The sequence below is a fragment of the Oncorhynchus tshawytscha genome, linkage group LG03 (genome assembly GCF_018296145.1).
Source record: "Oncorhynchus tshawytscha isolate Ot180627B linkage group LG03, Otsh_v2.0, whole genome shotgun sequence".
Taxonomy (NCBI): domain Eukaryota; kingdom Metazoa; phylum Chordata; class Actinopteri; order Salmoniformes; family Salmonidae; genus Oncorhynchus; species Oncorhynchus tshawytscha.
Genome location: NC_056431.1, coordinates 2,536,639 through 2,563,952, shown reverse-complemented (window position 1 = coordinate 2,563,952; position 27,314 = coordinate 2,536,639). Strand labels below are relative to the sequence as shown.

General features: G+C 46.3%; 1 protein-coding gene across 1 annotated transcript; it reads right to left on the bottom strand.

Annotated features, from left to right (window-relative positions):
• Positions 1-12: 12 nt before the first annotated feature.
• LOC121841108 (sorting nexin-27-like) lies at positions 13-27,314 on the bottom strand. The gene is made up of 13 exons (XM_042307486.1): positions 26,974-27,314; positions 19,335-19,566; positions 18,745-18,937; positions 17,370-17,437; positions 16,975-17,079; positions 14,609-14,687; positions 6,706-6,869; positions 3,370-3,459; positions 2,491-2,640; positions 2,295-2,423; positions 2,115-2,174; positions 325-373; positions 13-143 (listed from the first exon to the last, which is right to left on the bottom strand). The coding sequence occupies exons 1-13, from the start codon at positions 27,297-27,299 to the stop codon at positions 76-78; spliced, it is 1,713 nt and encodes a 570-aa protein (XP_042163420.1). The 5' UTR covers positions 27,300-27,314; the 3' UTR covers positions 13-75.

Here is a 27,314-nt window from a genome sequence, read left to right as displayed (position 1 = left end):
TAGTTGTGTGAGGACAGGTAGTGGTGGTAGTTCCGGGCCGAACCAGACCAGAGGGACGGATGGAGGAGAGCATGTTTAGGAGGTGATGATCTCTCCTCCTAGGTGCCTCCATCCCTTCTGTGTCTCAACAGCTGGAAGATATTCTGAAACAGACACACGGCTCAGGAAACGACAACATGCGCAGGCTGTCAAAAATGGACGCACGCACGCACACACGCACGCACGCACGCACACACGCACACACACACGCACGCACACACGCACACACACACGCACACACACACACACACAGAGGCAGGCAAAGCCTTACCTTGCTACACATACCTTCTTTATTGCAGTTCTTATTGTCCTTATCCACAGCCTCCTCTTCCACCTGGAGACACACAACATTCTCATTAAACAATATCAGTGGACAACATTCCAAAGATATTAGCCAGTGAAATGTGCAGCATAAGACTGCTGGTTAGCCAGTAGACAGCACATGGCAGCATAAGACTGCTGGTTAGCCAGTAGACAGTACATGGCAGTATAAGACTGCTGGTTAGCCAGTAGCCAGTACATGGCAGTATAAGACTGCTGGTTAGCCCAGTACATGGCAGCATAAGACTGCTGGTGAGCCAGTAGACAGTACATGGCAGCATAAGACTGCTGGTTAGCCAGAGACAGTACATGGCAGTATAAGACTGCTGGTGAGCCAGTAGACAGTACATGGCAGTATAAGACTGCTGGTTAGCCAGAGGACAGTACATGGCAGTATAAGACTGCTGGTGAGCCAGTAGACAGTACATGGCAGTATAAGACTGCTGGTTAGCCAGTAGACAGTACATGGCAGTATAAGACTGCTGGTTAGCCAGTAGACAGTACATGGCAGCATAAGACTGCTGGTTAGCCAGAGGACAGTACATGGCAGTATAAGACTGCTGGTGAGCCAGTAGACAGTACATGGCAGTATAAGACTGCTGGTTAGCCAGTAGACAGTACATGGCAGTATAAGACTGCTGGTTAGCCAGTAGACAGTACATGGCAGTAGAAGACTGCTGGTTAGCCAGTAGACAGTACATGGCAGTATAAGACTGCTGGTTAGCCAGTAGACAAGTACATGGCAGCATAAGACTACTGGTTAGCCAGTACATGGCAGCATAAGACTACTGGTTAGCCAGTACATGGCAGCATAAGACTACTGGTTAGCCAGTACATGGCAGCATAAGACTGCTGGTTAGCCAGTACATGGCAGCATAAGACTGCTGGTTAGCCAGTAGACAGTACATGGCAGTATAAGACTGCTGGTTAGCCAGTAGACAGTACATGGCAGTATAAGCCTGCTGGTTAGCCAGTAGACAGTACATGGCAGTATAAGCCTGCTGGTTTGCCAGTAGACAGTACATGGCACCATAAGACTGCTGGTTAGCCAGTAGACAGTACATGGCAGTATAAGACTGCTGGTTAGCCAGTAGACAGTACATGGCACCATAAGACTGCTGGTTAGCCAGTAGACAGTACATGGCAGTATAAGCCTAAGCTGGTTAGCCAGTAGACAGCACATGGCAGTATAAGACTGCTGGTTAGCCAGTAGACAGTACATGGCAGTATAAGACTGCTGGTTAGCCAGTAGACAGTACATGGCAGTATAAGCCTGCTGGTTAGCCAGTAGACAGCACATGGCAGTATAAGACTGCTGGGTTAGCCAGTAGACAGTACATGGCAGTATAAGACTGCTGGTTAGCCAGTAGACAGCACATGGCAGTATAAGACTGCTGGTTAGCCAGTAGACAGTACATGGCAGTATAAGCCTGCTGGTTAGCCAGTAGACAGTACATGGCAGTATAAGCCTGCTGGTTAGCCAGTAGACAGCACATGGCAGTATAAGACTGCTGGTTAGCCAGTAGACAGTACATGGCAGTATAAGCCTGCTGGTTTGCCAGTAGACAGTACATGGCAGTATAAGACTGCTGGTTAGCCAGTAGACAGTACATGGCAGTATAAGACTGCTGGTTAGCCAGTAGACAGTACATGGCACCATAAGACTGCTGGTTAGCCAGTAGACAGTACATGGCAGTATAAGCCTGCTGGTTAGCCAGTAGACAGTACATGGCAGTATACAACCCTCTTCTCACCTCTTTCCTCCACTTGAGTTCACAGAAGACTCTCTCAACGCACTCATGCAGGTAGTTGAACTGGACACAGCACAGGACACAGCACAACAAAGGGTTAACTCTCTGCACATTGATACATCATGTTCAGACATTCGTTGGGACTCTCAAAGGGTATGTACTGTGAGTGTGTGTGAGACTTACGTAGGGAGTAAAGATCTTGACCCAGCGAGGTTTCTTCTCTGCTCTGGCGTACTGGAAGCAGAAGGCCATGCCCTCCTCATCAGTGTCCCAGTGCTGCATCTCCACCCACTCAAACACGATCACCTGGTTCTGTTATAGAGAGACAGGGTCAACACACACACACACACACACACACACACACACACGTTCTCCATACCTCTAGCGTTCCCTCCTCTGTGCAGGCGTGCAGTTTAAAGTGGTGTATGCTGATGGCTGTGACGACGTGGCCTTTGCGTCGGGAGTCACAGGAGCAGTGTGGGAAGATGATCTCATTGTAGCCTTCACAGCCCCGTAACATACTGAGATACTGGGGGAAAGAGAGAACATTTAGGGGGTCAGACAACTGCTTCTAGAAACCATCCTATGTTCCATGTCTATTTGGTCATATATGCCATGTATATACCAAGTCTTAAACTAGGTCCATGGCCATCTAGTGACTAGAAGAGGGAGAGAGAGAGACACTAACCATGGCCGTCTAGTGACTAGAAGAGAGAGAGAGAGAGAGAGAGAGAGAGAGAGAGAGAGAGACACTAACCATGGCCATCTAGTGACTAGAAGAGAGGGAGAGAGAGACACTAACCATGGCCATCTAGTGACTAGGAGAGAGAGAGACACTAACCATGGCCATCTAGTGACTAGAAGAGAGGGAGAGAGAGACACTAACCATGGCCATCTAGTGACTAGAAGAGAGGGAGAGAGAGACACTAACCATGGCCATCTAGTGACTAGAAGAGAGAGAGACACTAACTATGCCCATCTAGTGACTAGAAGAGAGAGAGAGAGACACTAACTATGGCCATCTAGTGACTAGAAGAGAGAGAGAGAGAGAGAGAGAGACACTAACCATGGCCATCTAGTGACTAGAAGAGAGGGAGAGAGAGACACTAACCATGGCCATCTAGTGACTAGAAGAGAGAGGGAGAGAGAGACACTAACCATGGCCATCTAGTGACTAGAAGAGAGAGGGAGAGAGAGACACTAACCATGGCCATCTAGTGGCTAGAAGAGAGAGAGAGAGAGAGAGAGAGACACTAACCATGGCCATCTTCTTCTGTTCTGCTAATTTCTGTAGCTGGTAGGACTTCTCCTCTGCCTTGATAAATCCCCTTTTCACATCATCCACCGCCTGAGAGAGGTGGGGGGAGAGAGAGAGAGTTATAATGGACAAACCAACTGAACTCTACCTTACACAATGCACATTCCCCTGACACACACAAAATGCACACATGGCCATCTGACACACACACACACACACACACACACACACACAATGCACATCTAGTAACTGACACACACACACACACACAATGCACATCTAGTGACACACACACACACACACACACACACAATGCACATTCCCTGACACACACACAATGCACATTCCATGGCCATCTAGTGACTAGAAGAGAGGGAGAGAGAGAGACACTAACCATGGCCATCTAGTGACTAGAAGAGAGGAGAGAGAGAGACCTGCACACACACAAAATGCACACTAACCATGGCCATCTGACACACACACACACACACACACACAATGCACATCTAGTGACACACACACAATGCACACTAACCATGGCCATCTGACACACACGCGAGAGACACTAACCATGGCCATCACACACACACACTGTACATTCCCCTGACAAACACACACAATGCACACTCCCCTGACACACACAATGCACATTCCACCCCTGACACACACACAATGCACATTCCCCTGACACACACACAATGCACATTCCCCTGACACACACACAATGCACATTCCCCTGACACACACACAATGCACACTCCCCTGACACACACACACAATGCACACTCCCCTGACACACACACACAATGCACACTCCCCTGACACACACACACAATGCACACTCCCCTGACACACAATGCACACACACCTGACACACACACACACACACACACACACCTGACACACACACACACACCTCACATCATCCACACACACACACACACACACACACACACACACACAATGCACATTCCCCTGACACACACACAGTGCACACTCCCCTGAAACACACACAATGCACACTCCCACACACACACACACACACACACACACACACACACACACACACACACACACACACACAATGCACATTCCCCTGACACACACACAATGCACATTCCCCTGACACACAAAATGCACACTCCCTGACACACACACACACACACACACACACAATGCACATTCCCCTGACACACACACAATGCACACTCCCCTGACACACACGCGCACACACACACTGCACATTCCCCTGACACACACACACAATGCACACTCCCCTGACACACACAATGCACATTCCCCTGACACACACACAATGCACACCCTGACACACACACAATGCACATTCCCTGACACACACACAATGCACACTCCCTGACACACACACACAATGCACACTCCCCTGACACACACACACAATGCACACTCCCCTGACACACACACACACACACACACACACACACACACACACACACAATGCACATTCCCTGACACACACACACACAATGCACATTCCCCTGACACACACAAAATGCACACTCCCCTGACACACACACACACACACACACACCCAATGCACATTCCCTGACACACACAAAATGCACACTCCCCTGACACACACACACACACACACACACCCAATGCACATTCCCCTGACACACACACAATGCACACTCCCCTGACACACACGCGCACACACACACTGCACATTCCCCTGACACACACACACAATGCACACTCCCTGACACACACAATGCACATTCCCCTGACACACACACAATGCACATTCCCTGACACACACACAATGCACATTCCCCTGACACACACACAATGCACACTCCCCTGACACACACACACAATGCACACTCCCCTGACACACAATGCACACACACCTGACACACACACACACACACCACACAATGCACACACACACACACACACACACACACACACACACACAATGCACATTCCCTGACACACACACAATGCACATTGCACCCCTGACACACACAAAATGCACACTCCCTGACCACACACACACACACACACACACACACACACAATGCACATTCCCCTGACACACACACAATGCACATTCCCCTGACACACACAATGCACATTCCCCTGACACACACACAATGCACATTCCCCTGACACACACACAATGCACACTCCCCCTGACACACACGCGCACACACACACTGCACACACACCCTGACACACACACACACACACACACCCACACACACACAATGCACATTCCCCTGACACACACACAATGCACATTCCCCTGACACACACACAATGCACATTGACACACACACCCTGACACACACACAATGCACATTCCCCTGACACACACACAATGCACACTCCCTGACACACACACACAATGCACATTCCCCTGACACACACACACAATGCACACTCCCCTGACACACACAATACACACCTGACACACACACATGCACATTCCCTGACACACACACACACACACACACACACACACACTGCACATTCCCACACACACACACACACACACACACACACAATGCACATTCCCCTGACACACACACAATGCACATTCCCCTGACACACACACAATGCACACTCCCCTGACACACACACAATGCACACTCCCCTGACACACACACAATGCACACTCCCCTGACACACACACACACAATGCACACTCCCCTGACACACACACACAATGCACACTCCCCTGACACACACACACACACACACACACACACACAATGCACATTCCCTGACACACACACAATGCACATTCCCTGACACACACAAAATGCACACTCCCCTGACACACACACACACACACACACACCCAATGCACATTCCCCTGACACACACACAATGCACACTCCCCTGACACACACACACAATGCACATTCCCTGACACACACACAATGCACATGCACCCTGACACACACACAATGCACACTCCCTGACACACACACAATGCACACTCCCCTGACACACACACAATGCACACTCCCCTGACACACACACACAATGCACACACACCTGACCCTGACACACACACACAATGCACACACACCTGACACACACACACACACACACCTGACACACACACACACACACACACACACACACACACACACACACACTGACACACACACACACACACACACACACACACACACACACACACACACACAACACACACACCAATGCACACACACACACACAATGCACACACACCTGACACACACACACAATGCACACACACCTGACACACACACACAATGCACACACACCTGACACACACACACACACACAATGCACACACACCTGGTGGAAGCAGTAGCTGACGGCCAGTTGGTTGTCATTGAGCAGGATCTCCTCCTCGGCGGTGAAGAGCCACTTGCGCAGGGTGAGGCAGGTCCCAGGGACAGCAGACGTGTAGTTCTGAACATACAGCTTGTGGGGGAACTCATTAGGAGCCAGTTTACGCACTGACGGAGAGAGACAGAGACAGAGAGAGTGACAGGGTTAGGTCGGTGGGAGAGAGACAGAGAGCGACAGGGTTAGGTCGGTGGGAGAGAGACAGAGAGCGACAGGGAGAGAGAGCGACAGGGTTAGGTCGGTGGGGGTGGGGGAGAGAGAGACAGAGAGCGACAGGGTTAGGTCGGTGGGAGAGAGACAGAGAGCGACAGGGTTAGGTCGGTGGGTGTTTTCCTGTTGTGGCTAGGTGATATACAGCTATGGTAGAAAAGTTCCATGTTTGAGTTGAGTCAAGGAAAAATTTAGCATTTTACCGAACCCTTACCCTTTTCCTAACCTTAACCTAATTCTCCTAACCCACTACGTTAATTCTCCTAACCCGCTGCATAAGTTGTCCTAACCCACTACGTTAATTCTCCTAACCTGTATGGGAGAAATTATGTACATATATGGAAGACCATAAATAATGTAACACAAAAGAGATACACTTATAGAGTGCATTTGCCATTCTGGTAAAATGCATTGTCTATTGTATAGGAGAGGAGAACTAGAGGAGACACACAGGCGCCAGGACAGCTGGACATACAAAGGTCAGAGGGATATACAAAGGAGGGGGTCAGCCAAATGACCAACTGATGGATTATAGACATGACTCACATATTCTTAGGACATGGAGATGCTTAAGGAATGACAGGGGAGACACATAGTCTGCTGATCCAAGATAAAGAATGCATTAAGCTAAATGCAGGGACAAAGCAAGCCTAGAAAATAGAGGAATGTATAGTATTTTTAGTATAGCTGAGCACGCTAAAAACAGAGGAGACACATAGTCTGCTGATCCGAAATAAAGACACACATACAAAGGAACAGATGGAGCTAATTACAGGGTCAAAGCATATAGGGACGTATATTTTCTTTAGGTCAAAGCAAGGGTCTTGTCATCATTAGGATCTAATGGAAAGCAGATGTGGGCGTTATTGGGCTGAACAAGCAGGATGCACGGATTGGGATGTAACTTCATTTGCATGTGGGAGGGACTCATATGTTATGTGTTTGAATCAGGGCGAGTGCTCTGAAAAAGTGTGTGTTCCGCGGACCACTCCGGCTTGCGATACTTTTGTATTAAAAGTCTATTGATTTTCACAAAGTTCTTGTTTGCGTCATATTTGAACTGATTTTCCACGACAGACTTGGCGAGCTTGCCAGGAGTGACAGGGACCGAGGCGTTCTTGGCTGACGGCGGGGTCTTTGGACGATCTAGGCAAACAAGGGTGGCCACCCAGCTATAAAAAGGTAAGCAAAGTACTTACAATAGTGAAATGTTTGCGTAGATTGCTTCAGAGATCCTGTCTCAACAGAAGGAACGTCAAGTAGGTCTCTCTCTCAAATTTCCTAAAAACTATAGAAACGAAAGAACTTTTTGAAATTCAATGAATTTGCATGTGTGTGTAAGCTTGGGAATTGTATAGCGAATACGAATGTGCATGCATGTCTAGTGAGTAAGTAGGCGGGGGCTGTGAACTTCGCTGGTGTCGGGTGTGTGTTTCGGCATGTTCGGGCGCAGGGCTACAGCTGCCTGCTTATATGGTTAAGTAGTTAGAAAAATCCTGTAATACCGCTTCAATAACGTTAGTAGAAAGGCTGAATGGACAGGTTACTTATTAATACAGCTCTAAGAGAATAGATATCTGAATAAATAAGTAGTTAGATAAATACCCATGGCTACCGCTCTGAAAAGAGGTCTGAACAGATGAGTATTTAAAACACAGTTAGAACGCTGGCCTGATTGTGCGACGTTCAACTGAAAAAGGAAATCCTGCGAATATAAAACGCTCCACTTAGCTAAACGGGGGGTTTGTAAAGTCAGTAGGTCACGCCACGATATTGCTCTAACGTAGAATAAAGATCAATACGGGGTGGATGAATAGGATATGAAGACAAGCTGATCCGATTAGACAGTAGTCTCGTCATATCGTAAAAATCCTATAGGATAATACCAGCTTATGTAGAGGAAGTGTATTAAGCTAGGTGATAGAATATAGGTCATTTTTAGGTAAAAACGAAGGGTATGCGTGAAAAATCCTATAGGATAATACCAGCTCATGTTGAGGAAGCATATTAAGCTCAGACAGGAAGACTGTTTTGTTTTTAGGTAAAAACAACAGGATTGAATGAATGAAAATAAACGAATGAATGAGAAGGATGCTGTAATATAATTCTGTGTGAGGATAGAACCAGAGATAAGAACAGGTTGGATGTGTTTAGACAGAACGTCCAGAAGAGGGAGTGCGCAGCCTTCCTGTGACAGAGTATAAAGTTGAAGAGGGGTGCTTTTAACTTTTTCTGGCTGGCCAAAAGTGATCCTCTATCAGCTTAATACATTTACAGAGTGATCCCTATCATAGTTTAAATACTATTAGGTAGAGGGAACAAAAGTAAGGAACATCAAAGTAAAATAAGTTATAAGCAAGTGTAAGGTTTTCATATAGTGGTGATGAAAAACAAACTGATGATCCATGTTTAATTACAAATACAAAAAACAATAAACGAAACCGAAACAGCCTATCTGGTGCAAATGTAGGACATAAGGACAATGACAAACTCAAAGAATAGAATGTTTAAATAAGCACCTGCCTCTGATTCAAACTATGGAAGCTACAATCCCAATACCACCACCAAAACCCCAAGAAATTGCCACACCCTGGCCTGACCAAATACATAAAGATAAACACAAAATACTTTGACCAGTGACTGATGTGATTACAAATAGTGGTAATGTATTGGAGAATGTTTTAGTAAAAACTATGGAAAGAAATTGTAGTGACTTATGTGTTATGGGTTAGAAAAACTGTAACTACATTGGGGGCTCATATATGAAGGTTATGGTAGCGGAGGGGTGTTATTTCTAGAAACAATGTATATTAATAGACAAGATAATTCACAGAAAAGGAAGGACAGTTGGTCTTGTAAAAATATAGGAATATAGGGACAATTCTAAAAGTAAATAGAACATTACACATATCTAGATTATGGTAAAAGTAATGAGTAGCGGCATTTTGAACACTAGAGCAAAAGTTTAAGAAGCTTAGGACTTAGTTTTGCTAGGATTGGATATTCTTCCAACTGGAAGACACTTGACTGATTACATGTTATTCTTACAGCAGTTGCTGTAAGGACCATAATTTGGCTATCATTATGAATATTTTTGTGGCAAGAGGCCAGGTATTTGAGACAGAATGTTTACATAGGGCTGTTATTTAAAAATTAAGATTTAGTGATCCTGCTATAAGAAGAAAGTCTGTGGTCAGGAAATAACCCATGTGTTAGTGTGTATATCCCCAGGAAAAAACAGCACATAAGAGGCCAGATGGAAGGGCATGGGCTGAATTCTGGAGACTGAGTGTACATCAAGATACACCGGGCTGGGGATATACTTCTTACAGCACCTGCAGTGGTAAAGATCGTCATGTCTCTCTTTGGTGGGTGCATAAGTTTCACAAGAAGTAAGGTCCAGCTGAATAATGGGTGAGCTTGAAAACACCATGACAGAGGACGTGAAACAAAAGAGAGAGAGAGAGACTAGATTCCACTGTAGACATACTGGGTTGAGTTTGGGGGTTACTTGTTTTATTTGTTAATGTATCATGTGAAAAAGGATAGATGTTAGGGTAGTTGTACTCTAAACAACATGTTGAAGGCTCGATGTGAAAGCCCATTCAGTGTTGAATTACTTCAAGAAGAAATAATGTTGATTAAGGTTATGCACATGCTTATCAGTTGAAATAGAGCAGATGGGGAACTAAGCAAAAAATGACATGATTTGGGAACACCTCTCAGAACCTGCGGCCGAAAGGGGAAGACTGGATAAAAGCACGAGGAAGCCAAATAGGGACTCCATTTTTGTGGAGTTCAGCAGAAAAGTATCCTGGAGGCATAGAGTCAGGTGAAGAGAGAGTGGGAATTGTCATGGTCTCAGATTTCAGTATTCATGAATACAGTCATGCATAACACATAACATTGTCAATACTGTTATGTTTTGTCCTTTGTTTTCCAAGTCTTATGTTTAGGAAACCAGATGGAGAAGGGTTCGCCAGCTTCAGCTGGAATGTCAGTTTGTGTGATGAGTGATGGAAGTAAGAGAATGTATGGTGTAATCATAGAACAGAGGCCATAAGTCTCTAAGTATGAATGCCCCACAGAAAGAAGGCAGAAACCTGAACCAGGACGAGAGGTTCCACATCTGATGATCCAAGGGGACCAGAAGGACCTCTCCCAGTGATACCAGGAGATCTAGTCTACGTTCGAGTGTTCCGAAGGAAGTGGGATCAGCCGAGGAGAGAAGGACCCTACGAGGTGGCAACAGCCACAAACACGGCCGTCCAAGTGAAAGGAAGCAAGACGTGGTATCATCTAAACCACTGCACCCGAGTCCCGACAGAGAGAAGGACACAACCATACAGAGATGAGGACACAGAGGATGCTGATTCAGCAGAGGGGACCCCGGAGGAAGCAGGAGCAGCGGAAACGATCAAAGCGCCGGGGAGGAATCAAGAAAATGGCAGACCAGATACAACGAGTGCATCAATTAACACACTCAGAAGAAGCACCAGGGGAAAAGAGCCTGAAAAGAAAAGAGACAAACAACCGAAGTTTCCTCCAGTAGGGCCAGAAAGCCCTACTGCATTAACAAAGAGGCCTGTGCATTAACAAAGAGGCCTGTGCATTAACAAAGAGGCCTGTGCATTAACAAAGAGGCCTGTGCATTAACAAAGAGGCCTGTGCATTAACAAAGAGGCCTGTGCATTAACCTCTTGAATCTATGGGGGCGCTAATTTCATCATTGGATAAAAAAACATGCCCGTTTTAAGCGCAATATTTTGTCACGAAAAGATGCTCGACTATGCATATAATTGACAGCTTTGGAAAGAAAACACTCTTACGTTTCCAGAACTGCAAAGATATTATCTGTGAGTGCCACAGAACTCATGTTACAGGCGAAACCAATGTCCTTAATCTTCTAACAGAGGTTGGTGTCGCTGGTATCACGTTTGTTGGAGAGGTGTCTGAGAGGGAGGATCATGTTGAAAGCTTAAATTTAGATTGATGTTGTGTCAATTTTATTTTGTAACTGCATGGAGGCCTCGTGTTTTCTCATATTCAATTTATTATATATATATTTTTTCTTTTTCACGTAACTGAGATAACCTCAGGCAAGGCTTTGTACTTACATGCTCATGCTTCAACAAAATGTTATGTATTATTTTTATTGTTTCTATACCGAACTAGATCTTTTACTCTTATGAAATACTAGAGATGTTTGGTCTAGTTAGGGTTTCTTTAAATGTTTTTAATTGGATCTTATACTCCTATCTATGTTATAGGTTGGAGATGTTTGGTGTAGGTGATTAGGAAGCTTTATTTTTGTTTATCAACTGTTGATATTATGCTCCATATATATCATTTTATGTTTTTGGTGCTTATTAAGCACCAGAGGAGGGTTATATGGGAGAAAGTATGTACATACATGGAAGACCATAAATAATGTAACACAAAAGAGATACACTTATAGAGTGCATTTGCCATTCTGGTAAAATGCATTGTCTATTGTATAGGAGAGGAGAACTAGAGGAGACACACAGGCTCCAGGACAGCTGGACATACAAAGGTCAGAGGGATATACAAAAGAGGGGGTCAGCCAAATGACCAACTGATGGATTATAGACTCATGACTCACATATTCTTAGGACATGGAGATGCTGAAGGAATGACAGGGGAGACACATAGTCTGCTGATCCAAGATAAAGAATGCATTAAGCTAAATGCAGGGACAAAGCAAGCCTAGAAAATAGAGGAATGTATAGTATTTTTAGTATAGCTGAGCACGCTAAAAACAGAGGAGACACATAGTCTGCTGATCCGAAATAAAGACACACATACAAAGGAACAGATGGAGCTAATTACAGGGTCAAAGCATATAGGGACGTATATTTTCTTTAGGTCAAAGCAAGGGTCTTGTCATCATTAGGATCTAATGGAAAGCAGATGTGGGCGTTATTGGGCTGAACAAGCAGGATGCACGGATTGGGATGTAACTTCATTTGCATGTGGGAGGGACTCATATGTTATGTGTTTAAATCAGGGCGAGTGCTCTGAAAAAGTGTGTGTTCCGCGGACCACTCCGGCTTGCGATACTTTTGTATTAAAAGTCTATTGATTTTCACAAAGTTCTTGATTGCGTCATATTTGAACCGATTTTCCACGACACCTAACCCACTATGTTAATTCTCCTAACCTGCTGCGTAAGTTCTCCTAACCCACTACGTTAATTCTCCTAACCTGCTGCGTAAGTTCTCCTAACCTGGCTATGAAAAGCCAATTCGTAGCTGTATACCATCTAATCAAAACTGTGTTTTGCTACAAATAGAAAAGCTTTGCTCATATCCCAACTAACCAGACACCACAACTCCCTCAACAGCAACATCATGAAGAAGTGATTCAATCAACAAAGCTCCTGGGTAGGAATGTTAGCGTCTATGATTAAAGACACACACACACACACACACACACACACACACACACACACACACAGACAGACACACAGGAGTAGGCGCTAGCCTCTATGATTAAAGACACACACAGACAGACACACACTATGATTAAAGACACACACACAGACAGACACACACACAGGAGTAGGCGCTAGCGTCTATGATTAAAGACACACACACAGACACACACAGGAGTAGGCGCTAGCCTCTATGATTAAAGACACACAGACAGACACACACACACACACAGACAGACACACACACAGGAGTAGGCGCTAGCCTCTATGATTAAAGACAGACAGACAGACAGACAGACAGACAGACAGACAGACAGACAGACAGACAGACAGACAGACAGACAGACAGACAGACAGACAGACAGACAGACAGACAGACAGACAGACAGACAGACAGACAGACAGACAGACACAGACAGACAGACAGACAGACAGACAGACAGACACAGACACAGACACACAGGAGACAGGACGACAGACAGCCAGACAGACAGACAGATTAAAGACAGACAGACAGACAGACACAGACAGACAGACAGACAGACACACAGGAGTAGGCGCTAGCCTCTATGATTAAAGACACACACACACAGACACACACACACACAGAGACACAGGAGTAGGCGTTAGCCTGTCTTTGATGGAAGAGGGACAGGGCTGACTCAACAGATGTTACTGAGTGGAGACATTCATTAAATGAATGAGAGACTGGCACCAGAGATCCTGGTGTCTACATGTTGGTACATTCATGGGAGAAATGTGCAGGTCTCTACCCCAAATTAATGGGAAAGTTGAGCAATGCTACCCACTGTAGCAAAATATACTGACAACATATACACTATAGCTTGACTATTGAGACTTGAGTGAACTGTCCCTTTAACGACTCTGTATATGAGTAAAATGTGCTTTTTTACCGAGCTCTCAGGTCCACTCTCAATCTGAATGTAGTAAGAGGACTGCATGTACACACACACACACACACACACACACACACACACACACACACACACACACACACACACACACACACACACACACACACACACACACACACACACACACACACACACACACACACACACACACACACACACACACACACACACACACACACACACACACAGTGAGGCCAAAGTCTCAGGTGATTAAGGTTAATGAAATAAAATATCTCACCCTCACACTTACCAAAGGAGTGGTTGATGACCTCAAACAGAGCAAAGTAGCTGGCCGTTATGCTGTCCATTCCTACTGTCATGACCACAGCCTGTGGGAGAGTGAGAAAGGCCTGTGCATTAACAAATAGGCCTGTGCATTAACAAATAGGCCTGTGCATTAACAAAGAGGCCTGTGCATTAACAAAGAGGCCTGTGCATTAACAAATAGGCCTGTGCATTAACAAAGAGGCCTGTGCATTAACAAAGAGGCCTGTGCATTAATTAACCTCTTGAATCTATGGGGGCGCTAATTTCATTATTGGATAAAAAAACATGCCCGTTTTAAGCGCAATATTTTGTCACGAAAAGATGCTCGACTATGCATATAATTGACAGCTTTGGAAAGAAAACACTCTTACGTTTCCAGAACTGCAAAGATATTATCTGTGAGTGCCACAGAACTCATGTTACAGGCGAACCAAGATGAAACCTCAAACAGGAAATGAGCAGAATTTCTGAGGCTCTGTTTTCCATTGTCTCCTTATATGGCTGTGAATGTGCCATGAACGAGCTTAAGCTTTGTGCCGTTTGTCCAAGGTGTCTGCAGCATTGTGACGTATTTGTAGGCATATCATTGGAAGATTGGCCATAAGAGACTACATTTACCAGGGGTCCGCCCGGTGTCCTTTGTGTAAATTGGTGCGTAATCTTCAGCCGCAGGCATTTTCTCCTTGGATTCAGAGGGGAAAGCACACTTCCACGAACGATATATCATCGAAGAAATATGTGAAAAACACCTTGAGGATTGGTTCTAAACAACGTTTGCCATGTTTCAGTCGATATTATGGAGTTAATTTGGAAAAAGGTTTGACGTTTAGATGACTGAATTTTCGTTTTTTTTTGGTAACCAAACGTGACGCACCAAACGGAGCGATTTCTCCTAAACAAATAATATTTTTGGAAAAACTGAACATTTGCTATCTAACAGAGTCTCCTCATTGAAAACATCTGAAGTTCCTCAAAGGTAAATGATTTTATTTGAATGCTTTTCTGGTTTTTGTGAAAATGTTGCCCGCTGAATTGCTAACGCTAAATGCTACGCTAGCTATGAATAGCTATGAATACTGTTACACAAATGCTTGTTTTCCTATGGTTGAGAAGCATATTTTGAAAATCTGAGATGACAGTGTTGTTAACAAAAGGCTAAGCTTGAGAGCTAGCATATTTATTTAATTTCATTTGCGATTTTCATGAATAGTTAACGCTGCGTTATGGTAATGGGCTTGAGGCTGTAGTCACGATCCCGGATCCGGGATGGCTAGATGCAAGAAGTAACAAAGAGGCCTGTGCATTAACAAGGAGGCCTGTGCATTAACAAGGAGGCCTGTGTACATTTATGCCTAGAATTGTTTAATGTGGGTCCAAGTGGTAACCAAGGTGTGAGGGTGTGGCCTGATGTTCCAGGGCACTAGGTATGGCCTGATGTTCCAGGGAACTAGGTGTGGCCTGATGTTCCAGGGAACTAGGTGTGGCCTGATGTTCCAGGGACCTAGGTGTGGCCTGATGTTCCAGGGACCTAGGTGTGGCCTGATGTTCCAGGGCACTAGGTGTGGCATGATGTTCCAGGGCACTAGGTGTGGCCTGATGTTCCAGGGCACTAGGTGTGGCCTGATGTTCCAGGGCACTAGGTGTGGCCTGATGTTCCAGGGCACTAGGTGTGGCCTGATATTCCAGGGCACTAGGTGTGGCCTGATGTTCCAGGGCACTAGGTGTGGCCTGATGTTCCAGGGGACTAGGTGTGGCATGATGTTCCAGGGCACTAGGTGTGGCATGATGTTCCAGGGCACTAGGTGTGGCCTGATGTTCCAGGGCACTAGGTGTGGCATGATGTTCCTGGGGACTAGGTGTGGTCTGATGTTCCTGGGGACTAGGTGTGGCCTGATGTTCCTGGGGACTAGGTGTGAGGGCTGTGGGCTGATGTTCCTGGGGACTAGGTGTGAGGGCTGTGGGCTGATGGTCCTGGGGACTAGGTGTGAGGGCTGTGGGTTGATGGTCCAGGGGACTAGGTGTGAGGGCTGTGGGCTGATGGTCCTGGGGACTAGGTGTGAGGGCTGTGGGCTGATGGTCCTGGGGACTAGGTGTGAGGGCCGTGGGCTGATGGTCCTGGGGACTAGGTGTGAGGGCTGTGGGCTGATGGTCCTGGGGACTAGGTGTGAGGGCTGTGGGCTGATGGTCCTGGGGACTAGCTGTGAGGGCCGTGGGCTGATGGTCCTGGGGACTAGGTGTGAGGGCCGTGGGCTGATGGTCCTGGGGACTAGGTGTGAGGGCCGTGGGCTGATGGTCCTGGGGACTAGGTGTGAGGGCTGTATGTGTAACTAGAGGTTAGGGGTGTGTTACCTGGTAGACCTGGTCAGTTGTACAGTTCTTGCGGACTCGGACTGTGACGGTGGTTTTATCAGGCATGGCTATCCTCAACTCCACATCTGATACGCCGTTATAGTTCTACGGAGAATGGGGGGTGGCAAGAGATGACTTACAGGACCACTCATAGGCCAGACATGCGCGCACACACACACACACTCACACACACAGTGTAGACAGAGATGGAGAAGCAGAAGAGAGGAAACCAAAAAGAAGAAAAAAGGACAGAGATGCCAGCCCCACCTCACACACCACACATCCCAGAGGATAGGATGAGAGGAGAGAGAACAGCAGAACAAGAGAGAAAGAGTCTAAAACAAGAATACATCTTAGAGAGGAATAAGCAAACACACTCAGAATGACATGCTTACCTCATCAGACTCGTCAGACAGAAACTCCTGCATGACATCACTCTCCCCAAACACCCTCACTGAACACACTGTGAATAGAGAAGGGAGAATGGGCAGCAGGATGGTGAAAAGGAGGGGAGAGAGAAAGTAGAAACACTGAGAAAGGCAGATCCCTTGTAGACACTCCCATGAGTTCCTCTCTTAGTAGGCTGTAATCCTGACCATCTCTACCTCCTCTCTAAGACACTCCCATGAGTTCCTCTCTTAGTAGCCTGTTATCCTGACCATCTCTACCTCCTCTCTAAGACACTCCCATGAGCCTCTCTTAGTAGCCTGTTATCCTGACCATCTCTACCTCCTCTCTAAGACACTCCCATGAGTTCCTCTATGAGTAGCCTGTTATCCTGACCATCTCTACCTCCTCTCTAAGACACTCCCATGAGTTCCTCTATGAGTAGCCTGTTATCCTGACCATCTCTACCTCCTCTCTAAGACACTCCCATGAGTTCCTCTATGAGTAGCCTGTTATCCTGACCATCTCTACCTCCTCTCTAAGACACTCCCATGAGTTCCTCTATGAGTAGCCTGTTATCCTGACCATCTCTACCTCCTCTCTAAGACACTCCCATGAGTTCCTCTATGAGTAGCCTGTTATCCTGACCATCTCTACCTCCTCTCTAAGACACTCCCATGAGTTCCTCTATGAGTAGCCTGTTATCCTGACCATCTCTACCTCCTCTCTAAGACACTCCCATGAGTTCCTCTATGAGTAGCCTGTTATCCTGACCATCTCTACCTCCTCTCTAAGACACTCCCATGAGTTCCTCTATGAGTAGCCTGTTATCCTGACCATCTCTACCTCCTCTAAGACACTCCCATGAGTTCCTCTATGAGTAGCCTGTTATCCTGACCATCTCTACCTCCTCTCTAAGACACTCCCATGAGTTCCTCTATGAGTAGCCTGTTATCCTGACCATCTCTACCTCCTCACTAAGACACTCCCATGAGTTCCTCTATGAGTAGCCTGTTATCCTGACCATCTCTATCTCTAGTTCCTCCCTCACTAAGACACTCCCATGAGTTCCTCTATGAGTAGCCTGTTATCCTGACCATCTCTACCTCCTCTCTAAGACACTCCCATGAGTTCCTCTATGAGTAGCCTGTTATCCTGACCATCTCTACCTCCTCACTAAGACACTCCCATGAGTTCCTCTATGAGTAGCCTGTTATCCTCCTCTCCAATCCTTTCCTTTTCACGTCTTCTTCTTCCTCCATTCATGTATTGCATCAACTTCCACCTTCTTCCAGTTATCCCTCCATCTCTCATTCCACCCTTTCTATCACCTTTCCAAATGGTTTTTGCTCCATATTTCTCTGGCCTTTCCCTCCCTCTCACCTTTCTCCAGGTATTCCTCCAGTCCCCTGCGTCTAGCGTCTAGTTGTTGTTCAGACAGGGAAAAAGGCCATTTGCCAGGTATTTTGGGGAAGGTGTAGTTGGCAAACTCTCTCTTCAGGTTCTGGTTGAGGATAGCAAACTCCCTGTACCTCTTAGAGCACAGCTGTCTGCCTGCCATGTACACATTATACACCTGCAAACAGAGACACAGTTACAATATACTTTAGGCATTTTTATTTCATTTAACTGGGCAAGTCAGTTAAGATCAAATTCTTATTTACAATGACAGCCAGGACCAGTGGGTTAACTGCCTTGTTCAGGGGCAGAACGACAGATTTTTACCTTGTCAGCTTGGGGATTCGATCAAGCAACCTTTTGGTTACTGGCCCAACGCTCTAACCACTAGGCTACCTGCGGCAATACCTACATGTTATGTACATCTTTCCTCAGTCATTTTATCTCTCCCTCCCTCTCTCTCCTGGTTGCGTTCAATGTATTTGCATGTTGGGACAGATGTGGACAGGTTATTCGCACCACTCCTTCCCTCTCTCCACCCACCCCTTCCTTTCTTCTTCCGTCCATCTACTCACCACAAACCTCTCCTGGTTGAGTTCAGCGTGTTTGTATGTGGGGACGGAGATGGGGACGGCCTGTTTGTCGCTGTAGTCGTAGCAGGACTGGGCTGAGCCGTCGTCTCCAGGGTCCAGACAGTCAGCCTCCTGGGGAGGTACAGACAGTACGGCCAGCATCAGCTCCCTCTCCCCCGCACGGATCAGATCCACCACCTGCTTATGGGTCGCCCCCTCCACGTTCACACTATTACTGAGAGGAGAGATGGAGAGAGAGAGGCAGATGAAGGGAGGTAGAGATTGAATATTAATTCATAATTGGGCTAGGGTATACTGAGTCATCATTGCAAATGAGCAGCAGCACTCATACATAATTAGAAACTAGCATTGGTTCTTTCTGCCTAAAATGAATTGTGTTGTTGACGTTTCTTGCTGCCTAGTCAGTGTCTGTCTTGGTGTGAGTGGACGAGCCCTCTTGTATAACAGTGATCATCCTATATTAAGTACCAGTCTGTGTGTGTCTGGGAGTGAATGGACGAGCCCTCTTGTATGTATAACAGTGATCATCCTATATTAAGTACCAGTCTGTGTGTGTCTGGGAGTGAATGGACGAGCCCTCTTGTATAACAGTGATCATCCTATATTAAGTACCAGTCTGTGTGTGTCTGGGAGTGAATGGACGAGCCCTCTTGTATAACAGTGATCATCCTATATTAAGTACCAGTCTGTGTGTGTCTGGGAGTGAATGGGAGCCCTCTTGAATGGAGTCTGTGTGTGTCTGGGAGTGAATGGCCCTCTTGTATAACAGTGATCATCCTATATTAAGTACCAGTCTGTGTGTGTCTGTGAATCTGGGAGAATACCAGTCTGTGTGTGTCTGGGAGTGAATGGACGAGCCCTCTTGTATAACAGTGATCATCCTATATTAAGTACCAGTCTGTGTGTGTCTGGGAGTGAATGGACGAGCCCTCTTGTATAACAGTGATCATCATATATTAAGGGTCAGTCAGTAGACGTCATGATAAGGCTGTCAGCAAGTCTAATGTTCACCTCAGCTGGAACTCTGACATCTCCCATGGCAACGGGGTCACGGTTGGTTCGTGTCACTCAGATGACTGTGCGTCAGAGCATGAGCTAGTAAGATGGACTTGTGACCTCTGCAGGGACTCTGTGTGTGTGTGTTAGAGGTCGACCGATTATGATTTATCAACGCCGATACCGATTATTGGAGGACCAAATGAGCCGATAACGATTAAATCGGACGATTTTTAAATGTTTTAAATTTGTAATAATGACAATTACAACAATACTGAATGAACACTTATTTTAACTAAATATAAAACATCAATAAAATCAATTTAGCCTCAAATAAATAATGAAACATGTTCAATTTGGTTTAAATAATGCAAAAACAAAGTGTTGGAGAAGTAAGTAATGTAATGCCGTGTAAAAATGTGTGCCATGTAAAAAAGCTCATGTTTAAGTTCCTTGCTCAGAACATGAGAACATATGAAAGTTGGTAGTTCCTTTTAACATGAGACTTCAATATTCCAAGGTAAGAGGTTTTAGGTTGTAGTTAATATAGTATTTATAGGACTATTTCTCTCTATACCATTTGTATTTCATATACCTTTGACTATTGGATGTTCTTATAGGCACTATAGTATTGCCAGTGTAACAGTATAGCTTCTGCCCCTCTCCTCGCCCTTACCTGGGCTCGAACCAGGAACACATCGACAACAGCAACACTCAAAGCATCGTTACCCATCGCTCCACAAAAGCCGCGGCCCTTGCAGCGCAAGGGAAATAACTACTCCAAATCTGAAAGCGAGTGACGTTTGAAACAGTATTAGCGCACACCCAGCTAACTAGCTAGCCATGTCACATGGGTTACACCAGCCATTAGGCTGATAGGCTTGAAGTCATAAACAGCGCTGTGCTTGCGAAGAGCTGCTGGCAAAACGCACAAAAGTGCTGTTTGAATGAATGATTACGGGCCTGCTGCTGCTCAGTCAGACTGCTCTATCAAATCAAACTTAATTATAACATAATAACACACAGAAATACGAGCCTTTGGTCATTAATATGATCGAATCTGGAAACTATAATTTCGAAAACAAAACGTTTATTATTTCAGTGAAATATGGAACCGTTCAGTATTTTATCTAACGGGTGGCATCCCTAAGTCTAAATATTCTTGTTACATTGTACAACCTTCAATGTTATGTCATAATTACATAAAATTCTGGCAAAATAGTTTGCAATGAGCCAGGCAGCCCAAACTGTTGCATATACCCTGACTCTGTGCGCAATGAACGCAAGAGAAATGACACAATTTCACCTGGTTAATATTGCCTGCTAATCTGGATTAGTAGTTATAACTAGTGATTATGATTGATTGTTTTTTATAAGATAAGTTTAATGCTAGCTAGCAATTTACCTTGGCTTCTACTGCGTTCGCGTAACAGGCAGGCTACTCGTTGAGTGCAATGGTTAGAGCGTTGGACTAGTTAACTGTGCGGTGGCAAGATTGGAACCCCCGAGCTGACAAGGGGAAAATCTGTCGTTCTGCCCCTGAACAAGGCAGTTAACCCACAGTTCCTAGACAGTCATTGAAAATAAGAATGTGTTCTTAACTGACTTGCGTAGTTAAATAAAAGGTATCATTTTTTTAAACAAAAATGAAATAAAAATAATAATGGGAAATCGGCGCCCAAAAATACAGATTTCAGATTGTTATGAAAACTTGAAATCGGCCCTAATTAATCGGCCATTCAGATTAATTTGTCGACCTCTAATGTGTGAGTGTGTGAGTGAGTGAGTGAGTGAGTGAGTGAGTGAGTGAGTGAGTGAGAGAGAGGGCCACTCAGATGGCAGCGTGTCAGGGCATGAGACTGTGTGTGTGTGTGTGTGTAAGCAGCAGGAGTGCTGACATCTGCACTGCAGCAGCCTATAGTAAATATTACAGTTACCAACTATAGTTAGGCTCACAGTTCACATAGTAGAAACTATTGATACAGAAGAACCCAATCCTACCTTCAGGATACACATGATGTCAACGTGATATTTCTGTATAAGTTCACAGGAAAATGAATGATAAAGTAGCCCTTTGCCTAGTAAACCCAGGCTAACTATCATGTTGTTACATCAGTGACAGAGGAACAGAAAGCAGGCCAAAGATTACAGCATCAACACACAACACTGCCAGACAGACTACCTGCAGTGGAGATGCTCCACAAGCACTGCAGTTAACACTGAGGAAGACACTGGGGCCATAAAACAAACAGACAATGACAGAGATACACACACTCCAATGTTTCATCAAGGAAACTGACAGTGTGCGCACAGCCGGCACAACTCCTAATCAGTGTGTGTGGGTAGAGAACACAGTAGGTCCATTCTGTCATCTGTAGGCCTGTGTGTGTTATGTGTCCCAACATGTTGATCACTACATGTATCCCTTACAGGTGTCAAAAAACCCAGACTCATTTCCTTTAATCACTAGTCTCTCAGCTGGCTAATGTTTAACTCAAAGCTGCTGAGGTAGTCATTCACACACAGACATACAGAGACAGACTGGACCGAGACAAACACACACACACAGACATACAGAGACAGACTGGACCGAGACAAACACACACACACAGACATACAGAGACAGACTGGACCGAGACAAACACACACACACAGACATACAGAGACAGACTGGACAGAGACAAACACACACACACAGACATACAGAGACAGACTGGACCGAGACAAACACACACACACAGACATACAGAGACAGACTGGACCGAGACAAACACACACACACAGACATACAGAGACAGACTGGACCGAGACAAACACACACATACAGACATAAAGAGACAGACTGGACCGAGACAAACACACACATACAGACATAAAGAGACAGACTGGACCGAGACAAACACACACACACAGAAAGACAGACACGTCTTTCTCCAGTCTAGTCTGGTTAGAATTCAGGAACAACTGTGGGTCATATAACCATGAGTGTTTGGACTGGACTGGAGGCTGTCATAAAGGCATGGGTAGGGGGCTGAGAGGCAGAAGTTCTCTGGGACTGTGTGTGTGTGCTCTCTGTGACTGTGTGTGTGTTCTCTCTGGGACTGTGTGTGTTCTCTCTGGGACTGTGTGTGTGTTCTCTCTGTGACTGTGTGTGTGTTCTCTCTGGGACTGTGTGTGTGTTCTCTCTGGGACTGTGTGTGTGTTCTCTCTGTGACTGTGTGTGTGTTCTCTCTGGGACTGTGTGTGCGTGTGTGTTCTCTCTGGGACTGTGTGTGTTTTCTCTCTGGGACTGTGTGTGCGTGTGTGTTCTCTCTGGGACTGTGTGTGTGTGCTCTCTGTGACTGTGTGTGTGTTCTCTCTGTGACTGTGTGTGTGTTCTCTCTGGGACTGTGTGTGTGTTCTCTCTGTGACTGTGTGTGTGTGTTCTCTCTGTGACTGTGTGTGTGTTCTCTCTGGGACTGTGTGTGTGTTCTCTCTGTGACTGTGTGTGTGTTCTCTCTGGGACTGTGTGTGTGTTCTCTCTGTGACTGTGTGTGTGTTCTCTCTGGGACTGTGTGTGCGTGTGTGTTCTCTCTGGGACTGTGTGTGCGTGTGTGTTCTCTCTGGGACTGTGTGTGTTTTCTCTCTGGGACTGTGTGTGTGTGCGTTCTCTCTGGGACTGTGTGTGTGTGCGTTCTCTCTGGGACTGTGTGTGTGTGACGTTCTCTCTGGGACTGTGTGTGTGTTCTCTCTGGGACTGTGTGTGTGTTCTCTCTGGGACTGTGTGTGTGTTCTCTCTGGGACTGTGTGTGTGTTCTCTCTGGGACTGTGTGTGTGTGTGTTCTCTCTGGGACTGTGTGTGTGTGTGTTCTCTCTGGGACTGTGTGTGTGTGTGTGTTCTCTCTGGGACTGTGTGTGTGTGTTCTCTCTGGGACTGTGTGTGTGTGTGTTCTCTCTGGGACTGTGTGTGTGTGTGTTCTCTCTGGGACTGTGTGTGTGTGTCTCTCTCTGGGACTGTGTGTGTGTGTTCTCGTTCTCTCTGGGACTGTGTGTGTGTGTGTTCTCTCTGGGACTGTGTGTGTGTGTGTTCTCTCTGGGACTGTGTGTGTGTTCTCTCTGGGACTGTGTGTGTGTTCTCTCGGGGACTGTGTGTGTGTTCTCTCGGGGACTGTGTGTGTGTGTGTTCTCTCTCTGGGACTGTGTGTGTTCTCTCTGGGACTGTGTGTGTGTGTTCTCTCTGGGACTGTGTGTGTGTGCGTTCTCTCTGGGACTGTGTGTGTGTGACGTTCTCTCTGGGACTGTGTGTGTGTGCGTTCTCTCTGGGACTGTGTGTGTGTGCGTTCTCTCTGGGACTGTGTGTGTGTGTGTTCTCTCTGGGACTGTGTGTGTGTTCTCTCTGGGACTGTGTGTGTGTGTTCTCTCTGGGACTGTGTGTGTGTTCTCTCTGGGACTGTGTGTGTGTTCTCTCTGGGACTGTGTGTGTGTTCTCTCTGGGACTGTGTGTGTGTGTGTTCTCTCTGGGACTGTGTGTGTGTGTGTGTGTTCTTTCTGGGACTGTGTGTGTGTGTGTTCTCTCTGGGACTGTGTGTGTGTGTGTTCTCTCTGGGACTGTGTGTGTGTGTGTCTCTGGGACTCTCTCTGGGACTGTGTGTGTGTGTGTGTTCTCTCTGGGACTGTGTGTGTGTGTGTTCTCTCTGGGACTGTGTGTGTGTGTGTTCTCTCTGGGACTGTGTGTGTGTTCTCTCTGGGACTGTGTGTGTGTTCTCTCTGGGACTGTGTGTGTGTGTGTTCTCTCTGGGACTGTGTGTGTGTGGGACGTTCTCTCTGGGACTGTGTGTGTGTGCGTTCTCTCTGGGACTGTGTGTGTGTGCGTTGGGACTCTCTGGGACTGTGTGTGTGTGTGTTCTCTCTGGGACTGTGTGTGTGTGCGTTCTCTCTGGGACTGTGTGTGTGTTCTCTCTGGGACTGTGTGTGTGTTCTCTCTGGGGGGACTGTGTGTGTGTGTTCTCTCTGGGACTGTGTGTGTGTGTGTTCTTTCTGGGACTGTGTGTGTGTGTGTTCTGGGACTCTGGGACTGTGTGTGTGTGTGTTCTCTCTGGGACTGTGTGGGTGTGTGTGTTCTCTCTGGGACTGTGTGTGTGTGTGTGTTCTCTCTGGGACTGTGTGTGTGTTCTCTCTGGGACTGTGTGTGTGTTCTCTCTGGGACTGTGTGTGTGTGTGTTCTCTCTGGGACTGTGTGTGTGTGTGTGTTCTCTCTGGGACTGTGTGTGTGTGTGTGTTCTCTCTGGGACTGTGTGTGTGTGTGTTCTCTCTGGGACTGTGTGTGTGTGTGTTCTCTCTGGGACTGTGTGTGTGTGTGTTCTCTCTGGGACTATGTTACTGAGGAGTGTGGATTTTGGAGAGCAGTGGAGATGCTCCACAAGCACTGCAGCGAACACTGAGGGACTGCTGTGTGTGAGCATATGGAGCACATGGGCAGGTGTCTCTCCCTGGCATAGATAATTGTGTTGCTCAAGACACACACACACACAATGGGCGTGCAACCACCCGTGCACGCACACCAATATTGGAGTCAACAAACTGCCAAGCTACTGCACGGCACCCAATCATAAAGCAGCAAACGGTGAGCCAACGAATCAAAACAGAGAATTACTGAGAGCACATCCAATCAGATGAGCCCTATGTATCCTGTATCCAGCAACCCCCCTCGCTCACACACACACACAGGTACTGATGCTGAGCTGTATGCTGCCTGCTCCTTGCCATGGCAACAGAACCTAACATCACCAAGCTAGCTACCCCTGTGCATACTAAACCTGTCGCAAAGACCAGACAGACACACTGCACTCTCTATATATTGCAGCATCCACATCCAGACACAGATGGCATACTATGGCTATTGTTGATCTATTACAATTAGGAAATGTTAAGTCCCAATTTAATTGAGACTAGATAGAAAGCATTTGGGCACACAATTTAAAATACCTATTATCATCATCAAGGCAAGTAGGTAAAAATAGTAGCCGACTATTAATGTGCACGCATTGAATGGGCATTTTTCCATCATCTGGTTCTGTTGTTAATAAGAATGACAGATGCTGTTTTTCTGGTAACGTGATGTGCAGGGAAGGAAGGAACCTGTGTGTGTGCTGGTGTTAATATAGTTAGCTTGTATCCAAGTTCAGAGAGTCAGTGTGACTGGAATTCGTAATGATCACAAGCTCTCACACAGACCGTCTTTTCATTAGGATGAACCGGCTCTTCTGCCCTGTACACTCCCGATAAGACTGGCACAAGCACAGACTGATGCATGAGTTAGCAAGGCTTTGTTAACCTAGTCTCCAGGTCAAGTGAAACATGTCATTTAACGTTGCTAGCTATGATCGTTTATGGCGTTGCACTGAGCCGAGGACAACAACTTGTGAATTATGGAGTTAACGTTAGCTAGCGAGCTTAAATTTGGGACAGCAGAACACGTTTGTTTCACGAACCAACTGCAGTGCAGAGGAGCTGACATGACAATTACCGTCCTTTTTACCTTTGCTGTGGTCTGTTTGTTTTGCCCTGCCTTGACCAAATATCTACCATTGAGATAGCTTACGCATGTAGTTAGCAGCTACCAGATAGCAAGCGAACTCTTACTTACACTTCCAGAATCCGGTCCCCTTTCGAGATACCGGCTCTGTCCGCTGCACCTCCCGGTAAAACAGCACTAACATGCTGTAGCGGGGCATACAATTCCCCGTTGATGCTCCGTAGTTGTCCTCCTTCGCTAACCTGTCCCCGGACATTGAAGCCATATCCCGAGTCAGACTTGACTATCCGCACCAGTCGCGGGCCTGACGTAACGGTAGTCACCGTTTGGCAACTGCCGGTGCCCTGCGTTGGGCTGGCACCGGAGCCGTTAGGAGAGGATGGCTGAACTAAAGGAGGTGTCACCGAATTAATTCCCTCTCCCTCAATGTCTGCCATTTTCCGTCAGCCTGT

Coding starts and splice junctions, on each gene's coding strand:
- LOC121841108 (XM_042307486.1), bottom strand. CDS start 27,299: ATGGCAGACATTGAGGGAGAGGGAATTAATTCGGTGACACCTCCTTTA. Junction 6,870..14,608: donor GGTCATCAACCACTCCTTTG/GTAAGTGTGAGG, acceptor TCTCTCCGTCAG/TGCGTAAACTGGCTCCTAAT. Junction 374..2,114: donor AACTCAAGTGGAGGAAAGAG/GTGAGAAGAGGG, acceptor GTGTGTCTCCAG/GTGGAAGAGGAGGCTGTGGA.